The 20,854-nt window shown below is 38.5% G+C and overlaps 1 protein-coding gene across 1 annotated transcript in view; it reads left to right on the top strand.

Annotated features, from left to right (window-relative positions):
* Positions 1-10,924, top strand: part of LOC148860706 (Noc2p family) — a 29,620-nt gene extending 18,696 nt beyond the window's left edge. Inside the window, exons 9-11 of the mRNA XM_088941890.1 lie at positions 10,001-10,095; positions 10,187-10,315; positions 10,399-10,924. Of these exons, the coding sequence (XP_088798016.1) occupies positions 10,001-10,095; positions 10,187-10,315; positions 10,399-10,684 (510 nt within the window). The 3' untranslated portion in view covers positions 10,685-10,924. The remainder of the gene's footprint in view (positions 1-10,000; positions 10,096-10,186; positions 10,316-10,398) is intronic.
* The last annotated feature ends 9,930 nt before the right edge of the window (positions 10,925-20,854 follow it).

The following is a 20,854-nucleotide window of genomic DNA, read 5'->3' as shown; positions in this document are numbered from 1 at the left end:
AAGGTTTCAGCAAGTGAGAAAGAGAGAGAAGAAGAAATGAGAATGGGATGTCGCCAGAACTGAATAGATCTGGTCGCCAACCCCTCTTGATTTATATACTTCAAACAAAAGAATGAAACATTACAAAAATACCCTTAGTAGGGTGGCTACTCTAAGTAGCTGAACAGTCACAACTTAAAATAACATAAACTAATGGGCCTAAGGCCCAAGAACTTCCTAACTTAATAACTTAAATAAAATAAAACAAAGCTGGGCCCAATAACTTAAAATCTGCCCAAACTCAACAGGTTTTGTGGTTGAATCATTGGGGAGCAAACAAAGATGGAATAAATATGCAGAGAAAGGCATGTACTACTTTGCTTAGATGATAATAAAAAATGACAGGGATATACACTTGGTGTTAATTGGACTTTTTTTTTTTTTTTTTGGCAAAGGCGAGAGGAAGTTGATTGTCATACTGACAGGAAAATGCAATTGGTTGGATAATGTCTTAGGGAATCTTGAAAGAATTGTAGATGGAGAGGGAGGTGAACCAAAAGGAATTCCAAGGAGTGATTTTTGGTGAAGCAAGAATTACTTTTGAGTTTTGAAGATTGAAGATTGAAGATTGAAGATTTGGATTTGCATCCTCGGGAAAGTCCTATAAAAGTAAACTCCTTGAGATGAATTGTCACGCCCGTGCAATTAAAAGCTGCTTGGCTGTTTCAATGATAATGTTTGGATCCTTACCATATGGCTATATGGGGGGAGGTGATATGCGAAATGGAAGAAAGCCGAGCTGGGACATCTTGAAACAAAATCTCATTACAATTTTAACACTATCATTTATCGATTTCTGCTCCTCTATGGAGACAACAAGATGGTGGTGATATGCAGTGAGTGCTGAAATCTTGGGGGTTTCACTATGAGAGGGAGATTTAAGCTATTCAAGTCAAACCCTAGCATGAACGTTGAAAGTTGGGAAGAGCAGGATATGGACATGCATGTTTGAGGTTTATCTTTCCTTCTATGGAATCTGGCTACACCTAAGCTAATTAGGGGCGTGTGTGATAAATTCTCAAAGCTAATTAAGCAAGATGAAAACCTTGTCAAGACGTAAATGCTCCGAAGAGTGGCCATGAAAGAGTTTCAGAATGGTTAAAGGCTCCAAGAATTGTGGAGGTAGTGCAGGGGAGGGGATTTTTAGAATCAGGATCAACATTTGGAACCCTGACCAGCCAGAGGTAACATCCTCTCTGGTGCTAGCGATTTATAAACAATTGAATTCATCATTGGTGTTGAAGATGACGACTGAGGAAGCGTCTGAAACTTGAAAGAAAAATGTCAATACTTCGAATAAGATGAAATCTGCAAAATTGAATATGCCTTACCTACCAAAGCAAGAAAAATTGAAGTGTAGTAGAAGGCTTGAACAGTTGTGGGTGCAAATCAAGTGGGCTGGGCTAGAATTGATCATTTTCAGCCCAGCCTGAAAATTCTGGGTTTGGGCCTAGGTTTTGTGTGTAGGTTGACTTGGGTCTGCGTTGGGCCAAAAAAATTCTGGGGTAGGCCTGGGCCCAGTTATAGGGGCTAGAGTTGATAATTATCAGCCATGGCCTGGAATTTTGGGCTTGGACCTAGGTCTAGGTTTTGTGTTTAGGTCTGGCTTGGGCCTGCATCAGGCCCAAAAATTTCTGGTAGGCCTGCGACCAACATCTTAGGCCTGGCCCGGCCTGCAATGCACATATATATTATATCATATTATGTAATACAAAATATAATGCCCATACTTGTCTTGGTGTCATAAAAGTTAAACTAGAATTTTAGTAGTATCATGATTGCAAATGGTGATTGTCCAAATATTTTTTTTTTGATCAATAACACAATTCATTAATTATCACAATAAACTTATAATGGGGAAGACAAACTTTCTTATCTTCCAAAATCAGCTTGAGCCCCAAGAAAGGAAACAAGAGAGAAAGGAAAAAAAGAAAATTTAAATTACATCTGTGCCCAGAACATTGAAACCCTGTCCACCCCTTGCTTAGCTAACCCATCAGCAAAAGAATTAGCTGATCTTTTCACCCAACTGATTTTAAGTTCCATTTCTCAAACCAGCCATCTGAATTTCCTCCTCACATTGCTATAACTCCATAAACCACTGTATTCTTTATTCAGCCACCCTACCACCACCTCCGAATCCCCTTCAATTATGAGTTTTCTGATATCCATCTCCCTAGCTTTCTGGACTCCTACCATAACTGATTGGGTCTCAGCTCTGAGAGAGTCACCCACTCCAATTGGGCCTGAGAACATGACAGAAACAACCCCATTCTCATGCGAATTTTAATCTTTAAATTTAATCACTTAGGTAAGACATTTAAAAATTTGTAACAAAAAAAATTCAAAATCTAAATAGCCAAACTATTTAAATGTCTTTTTGTACTTTTATCTTTTAAATTTAAGTGACATGTTTTTAAAACCTAAATACATGTATTTAAATATAAGATTTTCAAAATCTGAAATCTATAATCTAAATCACACTTATAATCATAGGCTTGGAACTAGGCCCGACTTGGCTTGAGCCCATGCCTACTTGGGCCTGAGCTTACATTTCAGGCCTGGGTCTGGCATAAGGCCCTTAGCATGGGTGCTAAGCTTGGCCCTAAGCATTGGGCCTTAGACTTGAACCTGAACTGAGCTCAAGGCCAAGTGGATCTATCCAACCTAGTGTTTTAAAAGGCGTAGGAGGCATACACCTGGAGGTGCGTCTCTCCCAAAACGCCCTGAGGCATATGCCAGAGGCGCTGACACCTCTGAGACGTACGCCTACGCTTTTTTCATGAGGGGTGTTAGAGGTGTACGCCTCATGCGCCTCATGCACATCTTATATAAAAAGACAGAGAAAAAAGGAAAAAGAAAAAAAAAGTAAAGGAAAGGAAAAGAAAGGGAAGGGAAAGAAAAAGAAAGAGAAGAAAAAAAAGAGAAAATGAAAGAAAAGAAAAGGAAAGGGAAGGGAAGCAAAGATAAGGGGAAAGAAAGTGGTTTGCCCCTGCCCCTTTTAACTAATTTTATGCATCTTTATTCTTCTTAATATAAAAGATTTTTGTTAAAAATAAAGAAAAAATGAGATCCCCCCTAGCACCTCCTTGTGTTTGGGTGGCTTATGTTGGAAAGGGATGACATTGTGGAATCCGAGTCAGAATCTTTCATGTTTTTTTAGTTATTTATTTTCTTATTTAGGTTGTGATTATTTTCCTTTTTTTTGGGTTGTGATTTACTTTCCTTTTTTTTCTTTAGGCTAAATTAGTGGGTTAGTTTCCTAGAATAGCTCCTAGGTCGATTCTTAGAAGTTTTATATATTTGTACAGATCTTCTCAATGAAATTAGAACAGAAATCTTCAAACATTTGTTTATGTTTTCATGGTATCAGAGCTTGCGATGATGTCTGGAACGAGCCATTCTTCATCAACAGTGGACTTGACAGTAGTAGATTCAACCATGAATGCATCGAAATCCCTTGGAACCTCCTTCACCACCTCTGACATAAGCCATTCTCTACAGATTACCCAGCACAAATTAAATGGGTCCAATTTTCGTGAATGGTTTCAACTCGTTTTGTTGGTGATTCGAGGAAAAGGAAAAGTGGGTTACCTTACTGGTGAAATCCCTCCTCTAGCGAGCAGTGATGCGAGTTACAAGACATGGGAAGCTGGAAATTCCATTGTAATGGCGTGGTTAATCAATTCCATGGAGCCGCAAATAGGATGCAAGCATCTGTTTTAGAAGAATGCTCACAAAATATGGAAGGCTGTTCAGGAGATGTACTCAGATCTTGGAAACACGTCTCAATGTTTTGAAATTCATTCTCTCCTGTGGAACACAAGGTAGGGATCAATGTCAGTAACAGAGTACTACAGCAGGCTGATTGATCTATGGCAAGAAATGGATTTGTTTTATACAATTCCATGGAAGTGTACTGATGATGGAGTACTGTACAATCAAGTCCATGAGAAAGATCGAGTATTTGATTTTCTTCAAGGACTCAATAAAGACTTGGATGAAGTACGAGGTCGTATTCTTGAAATCAAACCCCTTCCTTAACTTCGTGAGGTGTTCTCTGAGGTTCGACGAGAAGAAAGTAGGAGGAAAGTCATGCTGAACCCATCCTCACACGGAATCCTAGAGGAACAATCTCAAGGATCTGCACTTGCATCTACTCGGTCTCAACCTCAGAAGAAAAAAGAAAACCACCAGTGGTGTGAACACTGCAAAAAGCTGTATCACACAAAGGAGACTTGCTGGGACATTCATGGAAAACCTCCAGATTGGAAACCACAAAATCAGAGGAAAGGCAACCCTTTAGCTCATGTAGCCGAATCTGTTGAGACAAAGAAGCCTAACATAACAGCTTTTACATCGGAACAAATGGAGATTTTAAGGTCTCTTCTTCACCAACAATAGATTTCTGAGGCATTAGGTTCTACACCTACAACAACAATTGCACAACGAGGTAATATCTCATCATCTCTATTATCACGAAAAGATGATCTCAATGATTGGATTGTTGACACCGATGCATCAGATCATATGACAGGACATCATACAACTTTTTTGAATTATAAAAAATGTGATGGTGAGATAAAAGTCTCATTGGCAAATGGGAATACAATAATTGTGGTTGGAGTTGGAGATGTTTTTTACCAAGGACTTTATTTGAAATCTGTTCTTCATGTTCCGAGTTTAAGATATAATCTTCTTTCTGTTAGTAAGTTAACTAAGGATCAAAATTGTAAGGTAACATTTCTTTGTGATTGTTGTATTTCTCAGGATCCGTCTTCTGGGAAGATGATTGGCAATGATGAAGAACAACATGGTCTCTACTATCTCACTGATTCTTCTCCAAGGCCAAAACCACATCTTTCTCTTTCTGCATCTAGTTCATTGAATTCAGATGTAATTCTATGGTACAAACGCTTAGGACATCCTAGTTTTCAATATTTGAAACATTTGTATCCAAACTTATTTCTCAATAAAGATCCTTCTTCTTTCCATTGTGAGTCATGTATTCTTGCGAAACAGTCCAGAAAAAATTATCCTATTCACAATTACAAACCTTCCAAACCGTTCCATCTTGTTCACAGTGATATTTGGGGAGCATCACGGGTTGTGGGTTTAATAGGCAAGAGATGGTTCATCACCTTCATAGATGGCCATACTTGTGCTTGCTAGGCCTATCTCTTGAAGAACAAATCTGATGTCGGGTATGTGTTTCAACAGTTCCATAAAATGATAAAGAATGTGTTCCAATGCAACATTCACATACTCCGCACAGATAATGGAGGAGGGTATTTTGCACAGATTCTTGGAGATTACCTCATTCAGAATGGCATATTTCATCAAAGCTCATGTACATCTACCCCACAACAAAATGGGGTTGTAGAACGAAAAAATCATCATTTGTTGGTGGTAGCTTGATCACTCATGTTTGCTAGTGTTCCACATCATTTTTGGGGAGAATCGGTATTAACTGCTGCCTATTTAATCAATAGACTTCCATCAAAACCCCTCAAATTCCGTACACCTGTCAGTTGTCTCCAAAAAGAATTCCCTCATATTTGTTTACTCAACTCTCTCCCACCAAAAATATTCGGGTGTTCTGTGTTTGTTCATAATACCAGTCCTACTTGGGGAAAACTTGATCCAAAGGCCATCAAATGTATCTTCATAGGATACTCTCCCACTAAAAAAGGATATAAATGTTACAATCCTGTCACAAAAAAATCTATGGATCCTATGATGTTACATTCCTAGAAGATCAATCCTTCTATTCCCACAATTCTCTTCAGGGGGAGAACTTAATTGAAGATAGTCATTGGGATCCTTCGATATCTCTTCCTGTGTCTTTGCCCCAGTCTCCATCAGTGTCCACTTTACCATCCTCTGAGTCTCCACCATTACCCTACTAGATACAACCACAGGTCTCGGTCAAGGGGGAGAATCAGTCCAACAACAAAGTGAACTAATTGTTTACTCAAGGAGGCCCCGTGTTACTCAGCAAAACCAATCATCAGAACCTATGGCAGATTCACCACAAGATTCACAAAGAGGTGTTGTTACTATTGATGATCTGGATGTTCCCATTGCTATAAGAAAGGGGGTAAGATCTTATACTCAACATCCGATTTCAAATCATTTGTCATTTCGCTGTTTATCTAACACTCACAGGGCATTTGTATCTCAACTTGATAATGTAACAATTCCTGCAAATATATATGATGCCTTGAGAGATTCAAAATGGAAGGCTGCTGTTTTGGAAGAGATGAAGGCACTAAATGACAATAATACATAAGAAGTTGTAAACAAGCCTGAAGGGAAGAAGTTAGTGGGCTGTAAGTGGATTTTTACGGTGAAAGTAGGCTTGGAAGTGAAAATAGAGAGATACAAGGCGCATTTGGTTGCTCAAGGGTATATGCAAACATACGGGCTTGACTACGAAGAAACTTTTGCACCAGTTGCAAAATTGAACTCTATACGGGTTCTCTTGTCTATGGCAGCCAACTTGGATTGGGAATTGCACCAAATGGATGTTTCAAATGCTTTCCTGAATGGAATTCTTGATGAAGAAGTCTACATGAAGCTGCCTTCTGGCTTCAAAGACAAAGAAAAACCAGGATTAGTGTGTAAATTGAAAGTCTCTGTATGGGTTAAAACAATCTCCTAGGGCATGGTTCACTCGATTCAGCACAGTTATGAAAAGATTTGGATACACACAAGGACAGGCAGATCACACTCTATTCATAAAACAATCAAGGGATGGAAAAAATCAATCTTGATTGTGTATGTTGATGATATGGTAATCACGGGTGATGACAATGATGAGATTACGAATCTCAAGGGCCTACTACAATCTGAGTTCAAAGTTAAGGATCTTGGAAAACTTTAGTATTTCCTTGGGATGGAAATTGCTAGAAGCAAAACTGGTATTTTCATTTCTCAAAGAAAATACATCATAGATCTGTTGAAGGAAACTGGGAAGCTTGGTTGTCGTCCAGCTAGCACTCCACTAGAGAAGAATTGGACGCATAAGATCTCTGAGAATGATCCTCCAACTAACAAAGAGAGATATCAATGTCTTGTGGGAAAACTAATCTATCTATCACTTACTAGGCCCGATATTGCCTATAGTGTTAGCATAGTTAGTAAGTTTATGCATGCTCCAATCGAGAGACATCAGTGTGCTGTTGATCAGATCCTTAGATATTTGAAAGGAACTCCTGGCAAGGGCATATTGTTCAAGAAAAGTGATAACCGGTTAGTTGAGGGATTTGTAGATGCTGATTGGGCTGGTTCGGTTGAGGACAATAAGTCTACTACAGGATATTGTACAAAGGTTTGGAGGAATGTTGTTACATGGCGAAGTAAGAAGCAAACTTTTGTGCCCAGAAGTAGTGCAGAAGCAGAATACAGGGCAATTGCACAAGGGATTTGTGAGTTAATATGGCTTGAATGACTACTGTCAGACCTAAATGTTCCACTTGATAGTCCAATGAAACTGTATAGTGACAGTAAGTCAGCAATAGCAATTGTACACAACCTTATTCAACATGATCGAATGAAGCATGTTTGCATTGACAGAAGTTTCATCAAATCAGAGATCGAAAGTGGAAAAATTTGTCTATCCTATGTGCCATATGGATCACAGGAGGCAGACATCCTTACTAAACCATTACTTAGGGTCGGGTTTGAGACAAATGTATCCAAACTGGGAATGATTGATATACATTCACCAGCTTGGGGGGGAGTGTTGGAAAGGGATGACGAGGATTATTCCTTGTGGAATCCGAGTCAGAATCTTTCCTGTTTTTTTAGTTATTTATTTTCTTATTTAGGCTGTGATTTAGTTTCCTTTTTTTCTTTAGGCTAAATTAGTGGGTTAATTTCCTAGAATAGCTCCTAGATTGATTCTTAGAAGTTGTATATATTTGTACAGATCTTCTCAATGAAATTAGAACAGAAATCTTCAAACATTTGTTTCTGTTTTCAGCTTATGCCTCTTGCATTTTGAACTACACCTCATGCCTCTAGGTAGTGGAATGCCTTGCGTGACGCCTCCTCGTTTTAAAACATTGATCCAACCTAGGCCTAGCCCACATTGAAATTTGACATACTTGGGTTGGGCTTGGGAGTAGGGCAGACTTGGGTTGGTCAATTAGGCTCAAGTGGGCATATTAGGCCCAATATATTAAAAAGCTACCTTAAACATATTTTGTATAAACAATTTAAACCATTGAATAGGAAACATGTATATTTTGTATATATGCATGCAGGGGCGGAGCTACGTGTATCTGAGTGGGGTCAATTGACCCCACTGTAGTTCAAAAAATTGAGTACATGTATTGATTTAGTCCAACTTTCCCATATTGACCTCATTAAAGTTAAATGAAAATATAAGAGAGTGGGGCAGAACATTCCTTTCCTCCTGAAATTAGAACCCCAGAAAACCCTCTTGAATTTTTTCCATCATTTTACCTTTTTTTCGTAATAGTGGTTTGAACTATTTTGTGCAACGGAGATCCCCAAAACATTGGGGTTTTTGGGGTTTTCTTCTACATTTTCTTCTCCAAATGGTTGATGCTTTTGCACCAAACTTTCTGGTAACCACTTTTAAGTTATTGAATGACCCCACTAGAAAAGAAATTCCTGTCTATACCATTGTATATATGCATGTATGTACACATGTATTTATGTTTGTGTACAGTTGGGCCAAGCTTTTGGGTTTGGCCATTGAGGTTGGGTTGGGCTTGGGCAACCTAAGTGCTAGACCCAAGTCCAACCTGAAAAATAAGAAAGCTCAAGGTTTTTGGCCTAGGCCCAGCCCAAGGACTGAAAATCCAAGGACAACTTCTGTGTTTGACTGGTTGACAGACCAAGAGGAGGGGAAGCAATTAGATTCGAGGGATTCGATCATTTGACAGTATGTTAGTATGTTACCTGGATACCTGTACAAGGGTGTGGGTGACATATTGTGTTGTATCCTAGTAACATAGGTTGACAGTTGAAGCTTAAGAAAATAGAAACAAGCAATCATAGCTTTAATTGGATAACACAGAGAGCAGATCAGTCTGCAACTTTACCAAAGATACAATGAAAGTATAGAGCAAAGAGAAATGAAACTCAAAAGATTGTTTAGGTCACTAGGAGAGTAGGAGTTACAATCTGGAGCATGGTTTAATATGTCCCTAAATTCCCAATATTTCCATGACATATTTCCATTTTTATGGGTAGTGACAATGAAAATTTATTGGGATGGACATATTCCCCAGTGAACATTACCAACATTATGCGGAGTACAAGAGATAGTATTACAATATAAGTTATTGTTGATACATGGAGTAGCAGTATTATTTACCTGCCTAACATGATTACCACTTTGAGGCAGCTCAATATTCATTTCAAACATGAAGTTAATATTTGTTTTTGTTTGTGTAATAGATTGTTTGATTGATCTATTAGATCCATTTACATTTTCTACAAGTATAAATTTTTCTTTAACTCATTCTGTCATGTAGTTTTGAATCTTAAGTTTTACAGGACAACTTCAGATTGCATTCTTTTTGTCTATAGCCTTAATTTCTTAGATTTGTTTAATGATTTGGAACAAGAACATAATTTAAAAAGGTGTGCGAATGCTTCTTTTATCATTTTATAAAATATCATTCTATATTTTTGCATATTTTACAATGTTTCACCATGTCTGATTTTTACAGTAGTATGCTGACATGGCATTGAAAAACACCTCTGGCAGCAACAACAATGATACCAAATAAAAAAAAAAACTTTTTCTGAGAAAACGACATGTCAATGCAGCACTGTTTTCTCAAAAAAAAAACGCCTCTCAGGAAATGGCATTGGTTCCAAACACCTCCATAATCAACTATTCCCCTTTTGGTTTTAGGATGTTTTGACTGAGACTAATTAGGGAGAAACAACAGATATCTTATTTCATGGCATGCTACAGGTGGAGAAGGTATCAGGAGCTAGCCCCCTATCACAATATGTTGTTACCTTGCGCCAAAGAGCAGATGAAAGAAAGAATTCAATGGTGGAATCCAGGTTTTGTTTCATTTTATTTGCTGGATCTTTGAACATTTATTTATAGCACCTGGTCAAATATGTCACATAATAAGTTTTATCTCATTTGTAGTGTTCTTGTTGGAGCACAATCATCTGTCTTTGGGAATAAGATGTCAGGAACCGATGAAGAAGACAATATGGAAAATGAGGAAGGTGCTGCTGTTTTTAGCTCGTCCTGGTTACCAGGGGGTGATAATAAGTATGACTATCATATAAGAACATTTCTTTCTATTCTTTTTTTATGTTTATCTTAAATCCAACATTTAATAATCTGGAATGCAGTTTTAAACATCAAAAGGTTGATGATGATGAGAAGAGGAAGAAGAAAAAAAGAATGAAGAAACAACATACACAACAGCAAGAGGTGGCATTAGAAGAGGATGTTGTGGAGGACTTGGTCTTAAGTTCAGATGAAGATGGGTCCATCAGTGACTCCCCTTCTGGGGAGAGGGAGGAGAAACCAAAAGCTAACAAGAAAAGGAAACGATCTAGAGATTTATCAAAGAAGAAAGGACAATCCCATGCAAAGAAACAGAGGAAAAAGGCTGCAGATCAACAAGGGATTTGAATTTGGCAAGTTTACCTGATCCTCGACATAAAAGCGCAGAAATTTTGATTTACCAAGCGGAGTTGTACAGAAGAGGCTAACTGAGTTTGTACCTGAATTTATGTGGATTTATTGTTGTAAAATTGATTTATTCGGCATTTCAAAGATTGTTTAAAAAAGCATTTCGAAGATTCCTTGATGTTTAGTATTTTGGATCACTACCACTTGATTCTGTTTGAATGGATTTGCTCTTCTATTCAACCGTAATCCAGAAAGTGACCGGAATCACAAATACATGGACATCTCTATAGGAACTTTTCTAAACAAAGTGATGGCCTAATGTAGAATTTGAAAAATGATTTGCATGTTTCACGTTTAAGGCCAGTCTGAAAAGATGAATCTCTGAGTCGTAATTTGGACCGAATTTTGTAGTAGAGGGAATTAAGAACCATTTACATGACAGAGTAGGATTGGAGTTGGAGAGTTCAAATCCAATTCACAGAATTATCCTCAAGAAAAATGGGAGTACTAAGAATATCAGAAACATCCTCTTGAGAAAAGTGATGGTCAAGGAGCTGCTGTTTCCAAGAACCCTCCCTAATGAAATTTGCAGTAGGTGTATTTGATAAGGATGGGGAAATGGGTTGTCAGCCACCGAAAGTTGCAAATTTTCTTTATCAAGGGAACCTGATCAATCATCATTAATGAATTGGAGTTTAAAAGAAAACTCACCTCCTGGCAGATCTCCCTAAGTTTAGGGGCCATAGATTTTCAAAAAAAGGAACTATTTCCCTAATAGAATAAGGAAAAAATAAGTTATCACGGAGATATTTAGATTTTCAGATTTGAGTCCATAACTTGTGCTGTTAATTGATAAAATGACATGTCAATTTTTTTTAAAAGAATCAGGTTGACATTTTTGGGGATTAACATCAGGTTTTGCTTACCAGAAATTTTTATTTTGTTTTGTCAATTTTTGAGATAGTTTTAATGGGAAATTGAATGATGCTCTTGGAGTGGACTGGAATGGACTCCAAGACAGCCTGAATTAGGATTTGTTTCTCCGCTTGATTGAGAGAAGACACTTTCCATTGATTTAATTTGGCTTTGATATTGTTTAGCACGTAAGAAAGATCATTATTTTTATTTCTGGACCAACAAATGGGAAGCCCAAGATATTTAGAACGATGGTCCAAAGACTTAATATGAAGCTAGCGCTTAATTATCTTTGATATCTAGGGTGAATATTTTGGCTAAAAATATTTTTGACTTATCAAGATTGATTAACAGCCAAACAAATGTTGAAACTGAAGAAGGATAGTTTTTAGATTGTCTAGATCTTCCCTATGAGCTCTAACAAAAAGCATGATATCATCTATGAAGAACAAATGGGAGATAGAGGGCGTAAAAGGAGATATTTTAATACCTTAAATTTTATTTTCAGACTTAGCTTGGAAGAGCATTCGAGACAATCCTTTCATTGCCAAAATAAAAAAAGGTAAGGGGAAAGAGGGTCCCCTTGTCTGAAGCCCCTAGAGGGAGAAAAGTGACATTCCGAAGCAATAAGGACTGAAAAGGAAACAGTGGACACACACTCCTGAATGAGTTGACAGAAATCAAAAGAAAACCCTAGGGTGCTTAGGATTTTCAGTAAGGCCATTCTACTCTATCATAAACTTTAGCCATATTTTAGTGGCTACATTTCCCATACCCCATTTATGGTGTTTCAAGACGTGAAACATTTCATGGGTAATGATAGTATTATTAGACATTTGCTGGCCTGGGACAAAAGCGGCCTGGGTAGGGGCAAGACATTTGTCCAACAAAGGACAAAGACAATTAACAATGATCTTAGCCAAAACTTTATACAATACATTACACAAATTGATAGGCCTTTAATCCTAGGCTTTTGTACAATCCACCTTTTTAGGTATGAGACACAGAAATGTATGATTTAACTGCCTTAGCAATTTCTTATGCTGAAAAAATTCGTGAGTATAAAGAATAATTTCATCCCCATTAGATCCGAACATTCTTTGTAAACAAGAGTAGTTATACCATTAGGGCTGATCTATTTTCTCAATTGGGATTTTAGACCAAAACCCATAAACCTTGAACTGCCTTGAGGCGAGCAGCCCCACGACTGTTCCAACTTAAGATTAACATTGGCAATGGTGGGGATGTTGAGGGCCAAGTGAAGTTTGAGCTCCCATAACAAGTACTTACAAGTTTTGTTCAGTTTCATTAGTGGGTTTAACTAAAGTATGGTCAAGGGAGACAGTCTTATCAATAGGAGATTGGGTCACCAAGGATTCTGATCGATCAAAAATAGGAAGATCATGTCTTTGGTCCTCTATTTCTAGGCCTAAAAGGAGATCAATCTGAGGATGCTTGCCTCATAGATAGGTCGACGGGCTCCGAGTATCTGTTGAGAATATACATTGTAGAGTAGCCTGGGTATGGGAAGCAAGATGATATGTTTTTGATGAAACTCTAACCGAAGTAGCAGCAGGGGACGAGACTTCAACTCTGGCTGATGGTGGAGAAAGAACCAAAGCCAAAGTGTCCTTCGACTCAGACTGGCACTGGGTACTGGTTGGAGATCAGGAGCTGGTTGAGGTTCCGATTTATTCATAGGTTGCTCAAGTAGGTGCACAAAATCTCAATACTGAGGAAAATGACCATTAATACAGATTAAAAGAACGACCATTAATATGTAAATTGGCAGTAGAGAAAATGGTCAAAGAATAATGATAATATTGCATTAAACTTGTCACATATATACACTTATTTCAGGGAATCTGACGTGGCATTCCAGATCCTTCATCGTAATAGAGTGCAACAAATCTCATCACAACTAACTCACCGCAACTAACTCATCGCAACAACCATATTCTCCTAATACCCCCTTCGAGTTGGAGCATGAGGATTAAAAATGCTCAACTTGGGTAATAAAGAAGCAAACCTATCTCGTCCAATAACTTTGAAAACGTCTGCGGGCTGAACCGATGTAGGAAGATGAGCAATAATAATGGCTTTTGCTTGGAGTAGGGGTGATCATTTCAGTTCGGCCCGGCCCAACCCAGAAATTCTGGGCTTGGGCCTAGGTTTTGTGTTCAGGCTTGGCCCGGGCCCAAGCCGACACATTTTGTGTATAATGTATACAAGTTATTTTACATTATATTATATGTTTTATAAATAAATATTATAACATGACATGTATAATTTATATTATATGTAATATTTTATATTATATAATGTATAAAATAAGTTTATATGCATATTATGTCATTTAATATAAAATATTATAGATACGTAATGTTTTACACATATGAAAGACATTGGCCCAAAATCAAGCCTGGCTTGGCCCGGGCCCGTTTAGACCTGGGTTAGGGCTTATGTTTTAGGCCCGGAACCCTGGGCCAGGCTGGGCCTGAGCCTAAGCTATAGCCCTTATCATAAGTGCAAAGCCCGGCCTGACTCGACCCATGATCACCCCTAGCTTGGAGGTGCTCTTGTATGAAGTGGCAATCTATTTCAATATGTTTAGTACACTCATGAAACATTGGATTAGTAGCTATGTGATGTGCTGTCTTGTTATCATAGTATAACTTCATGGGTTGTGGATAAGAGAGACCAAGATTAGAGAAGAGTTGTCTTAGCCACAATAGTTCACTAGTGGCGGCTTCCATTGCATGACACTTGGCTTTAGCAAAAGAGCATGTCATTGTTGCTTGTTTCTTACTCTTCCATGACAAAAGGGGAGTGGCCCAGAGTTGTGAAATAGCTGGTGGTGAATTTCTGAGTGGTTGGGCAACCAGCCCAATTTGAGTTACAGTAAGCTTGCAATTGGAGATCACAATCAGTCGGAAGGAGTATTCCTTGCTCAGGTGTAGCTTTTAAATATCGAAGTACATGCATTGTAGCATCCAAATGTTGTTGCTTAGGATCACTCATAAATTGGCTTAGGATATGAATTGAATAAGTGGGTTCTGGTCTTGTGATAGTGAGATAGAGGAGACGACCCACAAGATGTCTGTCTTGATCAGGGCAATCAATTGGTAAGCCAGATTCAGGTCCCAAAAAATGTTGTTGCACAATGGGGAATGTACTGGGTTTACAACCTAGCATGCTTGAATCCTTAAGGATGTCAAGAGTATATTTTCGTTGACTAAGAACAATACCTGAGGAAGACCGAGAAACCTCAATTCCAAGAAAATATCAAAGGACTCCAAGGTCCTTAATTGGAAAACACTGTCGTAGGTAATCTTTGAGAGAAGAAATACGAGTTGGGTCATTTCCAACAATCACCAAGTCATCAACATATGCAAGTACAACAAGAATGCTGCTTGATTGTACTGAAGTAAAAAGGGTATTATTAGCAACTGATTGTTTGAAATCCCGTTGGTGAAGAGAATGAGCTAAAGTTTCAAACCAATTGGGTGAGGCTTGCTTAAGGCCATAAATGGATTTGTTCAAGCGACATACACGCTGATCCTTAGGATGTAGAAGTCCAGGTGGAGGAACCATGTAGATTTCTTCATGGAGAGTGCCATGGAGGAAAGCATTGTCCACATCTATCTGATATAGTTCCCATGGGCTGCAGCTAGAGCCAAAAGGCTGTGTACTATTTCGAGCTTAGCAATTGGGGCATATATCTCTGTATAATCAATGCCTTCAGTTTGAGTTTAGCCTTTTGCTACCAAGTGGGCTTTGTAACGCTTAACAGTACTATCGGGTTTGAACTTGACTTTATAGACCCAACAACACCCAATGAGAGTCTTTCCCGGTGGTAAGTTAGTCAATGTCCAGGTATGGGTGCACTCAAGTACAGCTAGTTCGGCTGACATAGCTTGCTTCCAACAGTCATGTTTGTTGGCTTCATCATAACAAGAAGGCTTAGGTTATGTAGAGGGGATTGAACCCATAGTTAGAAAATTGAAGATTGAGTAGTGAGTGCTACATGATTTAGCTTGTGACTGAAGTGTTGGACAAATATTAATCCGCCAGGTGTGGGGGAGGTCTCTTGAAGCGAAGTGGGCGATGGTTATGTGGGGTTGGTGGGCTAGGAACCACAGGTTCAGGAGTTGGCGAAGTGATAATGTCCATGTTATTGGTGTGTTCAGGTAATTTTGAACTAATAAAGGGTTGTAAGATGTCATAAACTGGTTTAGTTCTAAGCGTTTGATTGGGAATTGTATTAGCCACTATGTCATCAACGGTTGGTAGAGGTATGGTTGATGGTGGAAATGGGTCTAAAGGCATGTCGCCCTTAGCAAAAGGAAATTTGTGTTCAAAGAAAATCACATCTCTAGACACAAATATCCACTTAATAGTCAAGCCATAATTTGTATCCTTTTTGACCATTAGGATATCCAACAAACACACATTTAGTGGCACGAGCATCAAATTTATCATGCCCACATCGTGATATACTTGCATAATAGAAGTAGCCAAATGCACGAAAATGATTGTATGAAGGAGGCTTGTTGAAAAGTTCATATGGTGATTTCCGAGCAAGTACTGGAGTTGGTAAGTGATTATTGATGTAAACTGCTGTCAGAACACATTCTCCCTAGAACTCGATTGGTAGGTGTTCTTGGAACCGTAAGGCCCTTACTATCTCAAGTAGGTGTTAGTGCTTGCACTCAACGACCCCATTTTGTTGAGGGGTGTCTACACAAGATGTTTGATGTAAGATCCCATGTGTTGTCAAATAATCTTGAATAGGTCAAGAGAGAAATTTGGACCCATTGTCCAAACGGATATACTTAACTTGAGCATTGAACTGTGTTTTGATCATTTCACAAAATATTACAAGAAAAGAACAAGCATCTGATTTATATTGTAACAAACACACCCATGTAACTCGAGTACAATTATCATCTACAATTGTTAAGAAATAATGAACTCCAGAATGGGATGGGGTGTGATAACCTCCCCAAATATGACAATGTATGTGTAATTTGTGCATCGAATTTGGTATGATTAATGGGGAAAGAAAGATGTGTTTGTTTCGCTCGACAACAAATGTCACAACAATCATCATCAAGTATAGTAATGTGCAATTCTAGAATCAAAGCAAATTTCTCATAAGAAGCATGGCCCAACCTTGAATGCCACATACATGGATCATGTGTGTGGGTATTGTGCAAAGAGAAGGATGGCGGAATGGAAGTGAAATGATACAATCGATCACGCATTAAGCCCACACCAATCATCTTCTTGGATGTTAGGTCCTAAAGAGCATAGAAAGTAGGAAAGAACAACACAATACAATTCAGGTCTTTGGTAAGTTTACCAACAGATATAAGATTACACTAAAACCCCAGAATGAACAATACATCATTTAATACCAGATCCGAAGACAATGCTATGTCACTTTGTGACTGAACCGGTAATAGTGTTCCATTTGGCAACTGAACCGGTTTCAGTGCTAATGCCAATGCAATAGATGTAGAAGCAAATTTAGAGTTAGTGGGAACCATGTGATCTGGGCCCCACTATCCAAAAGCTAAGAAGAGGTAGTGACTTTACTTGCAAAGTTGGCTGAGAAAGTATGTTTATCATTATTTAGTAGATAAGACAGACTGTTGATGGTGCTTAATAACTGTTGATATTGCTCATTGGATAAGCTGGAAATTGGAGAAGCTACTTGGACTAAGCTTGTGCCAACAACAGATTTTTGTTGATTACCAGTGCCGTTCTTGGATGAGGACTTTGATCGATTTCCCCAATTCTGTGGATACCCAAACAATTCAAAGCAGTAATCGTTATTGTGGCCTTGTTTCTTGTAATGATCACAGTGAATCTTGGACCTTTCTTTTCCTCCCTTCGAGTTGAATCTTGGGCCTACCACATGAAAAGCGACGACTTGGTAGTCGGACCATGTTGAGCAATTAGTGATTGATGTTTTTCTTCTTGTGATATGAGTGCATAAATCCTACTAATGCTTGATAGGGTACATGCTTAAAATGCTCGATGTGATGTTAAATTTCTCATTTAGGCCGAGCAAGAATTGATACACTTTATCTCTTTCCTATTCTGTAATAAAATCTTTTCTGAACTACGCAAGTGCACAGTCCACAAGTACACGATGGTCCAACAATGTAGGCTGACAATTCATCTCAAATTGCCTTGAGTTTTGAGAAGTAAATAGAGACGGGAAGATTTTCTTGCTTGAGTAACATGAGTTCTCGCTTGAAATGGAAAATTCTTGGTGCATTTCCTTGTGAAAATCTATCATCCAAATCTTTCCACATTTCTAGACTATGCTTTCATGAAGGTCTTTAGCTAAAGCATTGAAGATGCATGACACCACCATGGAATTGCACTTCATCTAGGAGAGCAACTCTGCCTGCTTCCCCGGATCTAGCTTCTAAATAATTCCACTCACGAAATCAATCTTGTTCTTGACGTTGAGAGCATTAATCACGGCTCTTCTTCAAGTCGTATAATTATCTCCATTCAACAAATAAGAAGCAAGCATTGTACTGGGGTTGTTAGAAGGATAAAGATAGAACGGTGAATTTTGATCAACAAAAGAAGGGATCGGATGAATGATGGTGAACACAGTGTTTCCTCATGGCCATTCTTGATGTTGACGAAAGAAAATACGACTCAAGAACCAGGAAGAGAACTCGAGTCAAGAATCAGAGGGTTTAGTGGGAACTTGGAGCTTTGATACCATGTAAATTGGCAGTAGAGAAAATGGCGAAAGAATAATGATAATATTGCATTAAACCTCTCACATATATATACACTTATTTCAAGGAATCTGATGTGGCATTCCAGATCCTTCATCGTAACAGAGTGCAACAAATCTCATCGCAACTAACTCATTGCAACAACCGTATTCTCCTAATATAATACGAGGCAAGGGCTACGAACAAAGGCGAAACATATGAGCACTGAAAAAACAACCCAATTTCAAGGGATCTTCCATAGAAATTAAAGCCTTGGCTCTAATATAGTTTTGGACCACCGAGAAAGAGTGCACAGATCCAATTCGTTGAAAAATAGGTCGACCAATATCCTCAATCAAGATTTCAAAGGGTAAATCATGCAATTGGACCCAAAGTTCAATCTCATGAAGGTTCCACTCATACTGGGGGTTACTAGGTATCCATGGCTTGAGAATAATCCATTGGCCGTTGAGTTGCCTTGGACCATTATCTCTAACATGAACAAAGTCATTCTTAAATCTAAAACGTAGTCGAAAATGACCTCTTTGAAAAGGAGCAATAAGCAACCGGTTAGGACCAAGATTTCAGAGATTATAGAGCCCTTGTTCAAGGTCAACAAACTGGTTAGTTAATCAAGGAAAGAGCTAACAGATGAAAAAAAAATTGCCAATGTCAGAATGGGCTGTTCGTTCGGTTCGAACAGTTGGACTGTTCGATCCGAAAACCAGATCCCTGACTGATTTGTTGTCTGATTCAGTTTTAAAATCCTTGGAATATTCACAACATTAATGCTTGCTGGATTGTCACCATGAAGTGTGGGGTGATTTGAAACCCACTATATCGTGGTTTTACCACACAACCTAATGCCATCTTAAATTAAATGGAATTTAGTTGGAAGAGAGACGAGGCTCTGTTTTAGCCATGAATTCCACGGTGATCCAAATTCCATTTCCTGTACCAAGTATGAAATCAAATGTTTTGTTCTTTTATTTGGACGGTGAAATTGTCATCAAGTGCACGAATTATAAATTCTGTTCAATAATAGATGTGGCAATTATGAACCGTTCATCATGGGGGACATCTACATTGGTGACTTGTTCAGCCAGGCATCCGCAATATGTTCTGTACCTTTTTTGTGCATTTAGCCAACCAACAAATGCTAATAAACAATTTTATGCTACTCGTAAAATTCTTCATGCTGCAGGTAATGATGATGAAACGTGAGAAACGGGTTTAAGTCTATGAGTGGTCAGTTCTGAGAGTGCTGGACGTTAGGTTTGTAAACAGTTGATAGGGATGCAACTTTGGGTCAGATTAGCCAGGTTGCATTGGTCAGGTTGTTAGGGTTTAAAATATGAATGACAACCATGGTTTTTGAACTGCCATTGTCTGACGGTCGGACTGTTTGGCCTGGAAACCTTTCAGGCAATTGATTCAGTTTTACCGCAAACTCAGTCCCTGACCAAAAACCGTTGAATCGGTTAATGATCTGTTGAATTGGGTGGTTGAACTGTCGATCTATTGAATGGTTTTGACGTTTTTTTTTTTTTATTTTAATTATTTTAATTTTTTGTCAGAACTAACCATCCGTTCAAATCAGGGGGTCGAATTCTCAACCTGAAAACAGGTGACCAGAATGGTTCTGATTTTGAATCGTTTTTTAAAACATTGATGACAACAGGTTGGATTAGGACTGATCATTTCTGGCAGGCCCACATTGCCTGGTCTGAACTGTTCAGGAAAACTCGGGGCCTAGACAGAATTTTCAAGTCTCAGCCTGGCCTGGGTTCACATCAAGCCTGCCCCCAATGTGGGCCCGTCTTGGGCCAAGCAAATCCCAGGCGCACTCAGCAGTCAATCCCAGAAATGATGGTATATTATGTAGTTAAGACTTCATTGGTCTCACCTCTCAAGACCCTTTGAAACTGCTTGTCCTATCCTTTGATAGAGTGTAGCTCTAAACCCAGATCGTTACAATTTGATTGTTTCTTTTGCAATAATTCTTTTTGCTGATGATATATAGATATGCTTAAGAGTTTGAGAAATAGAACAACTCAAAAAACCAAAAATTTGGTAGCATTTTATAAGGCCTGGCTTGTGTTGGATGGGGTCTGGCTTTCCGTTATTCAAATCGGACTTGCACCAAGAGTTGGATCTCATCACGGCCTATTGCACCTATGCCCAATTTATTAGAACTTTCTTTGGTCCCTAGTTTGCAATTTTATTAAAATTGTAAAGTTTCCTATATCTTCAATTGGCAGCCTATTTGGTAGACAATTTTAGGAGTATTCAGTTATTCACCAATGCATACGATTTTGTTTTTGAACATAGAATGCCACATCAGCAAAACCGTTATGTTTTGCTGACAAAATGACACCCCCTCAAGGTTGGACAACAGGTTCCATGTTCCTCTTGAAAGTTGTAGCAGACAAAAGCTCTTATTAATTTTTTTTTTTTTTTAACACGCAAATAGCTCTCCGATTTGGGTCTGGGAAGGGGCCCTCAA

The sequence above is a fragment of the Nelumbo lutea genome, chromosome 4 (genome assembly GCF_056320005.1).
Source record: "Nelumbo lutea isolate HS-2025 chromosome 4, American lotus-T2T, whole genome shotgun sequence".
NCBI classification, from domain to species: Eukaryota; Viridiplantae; Streptophyta; class Magnoliopsida; order Proteales; family Nelumbonaceae; genus Nelumbo; species Nelumbo lutea.
The sequence above is the reverse complement of the archived record's forward strand: the minus strand, read 5'-3'. Positions and strand labels throughout refer to the sequence as shown.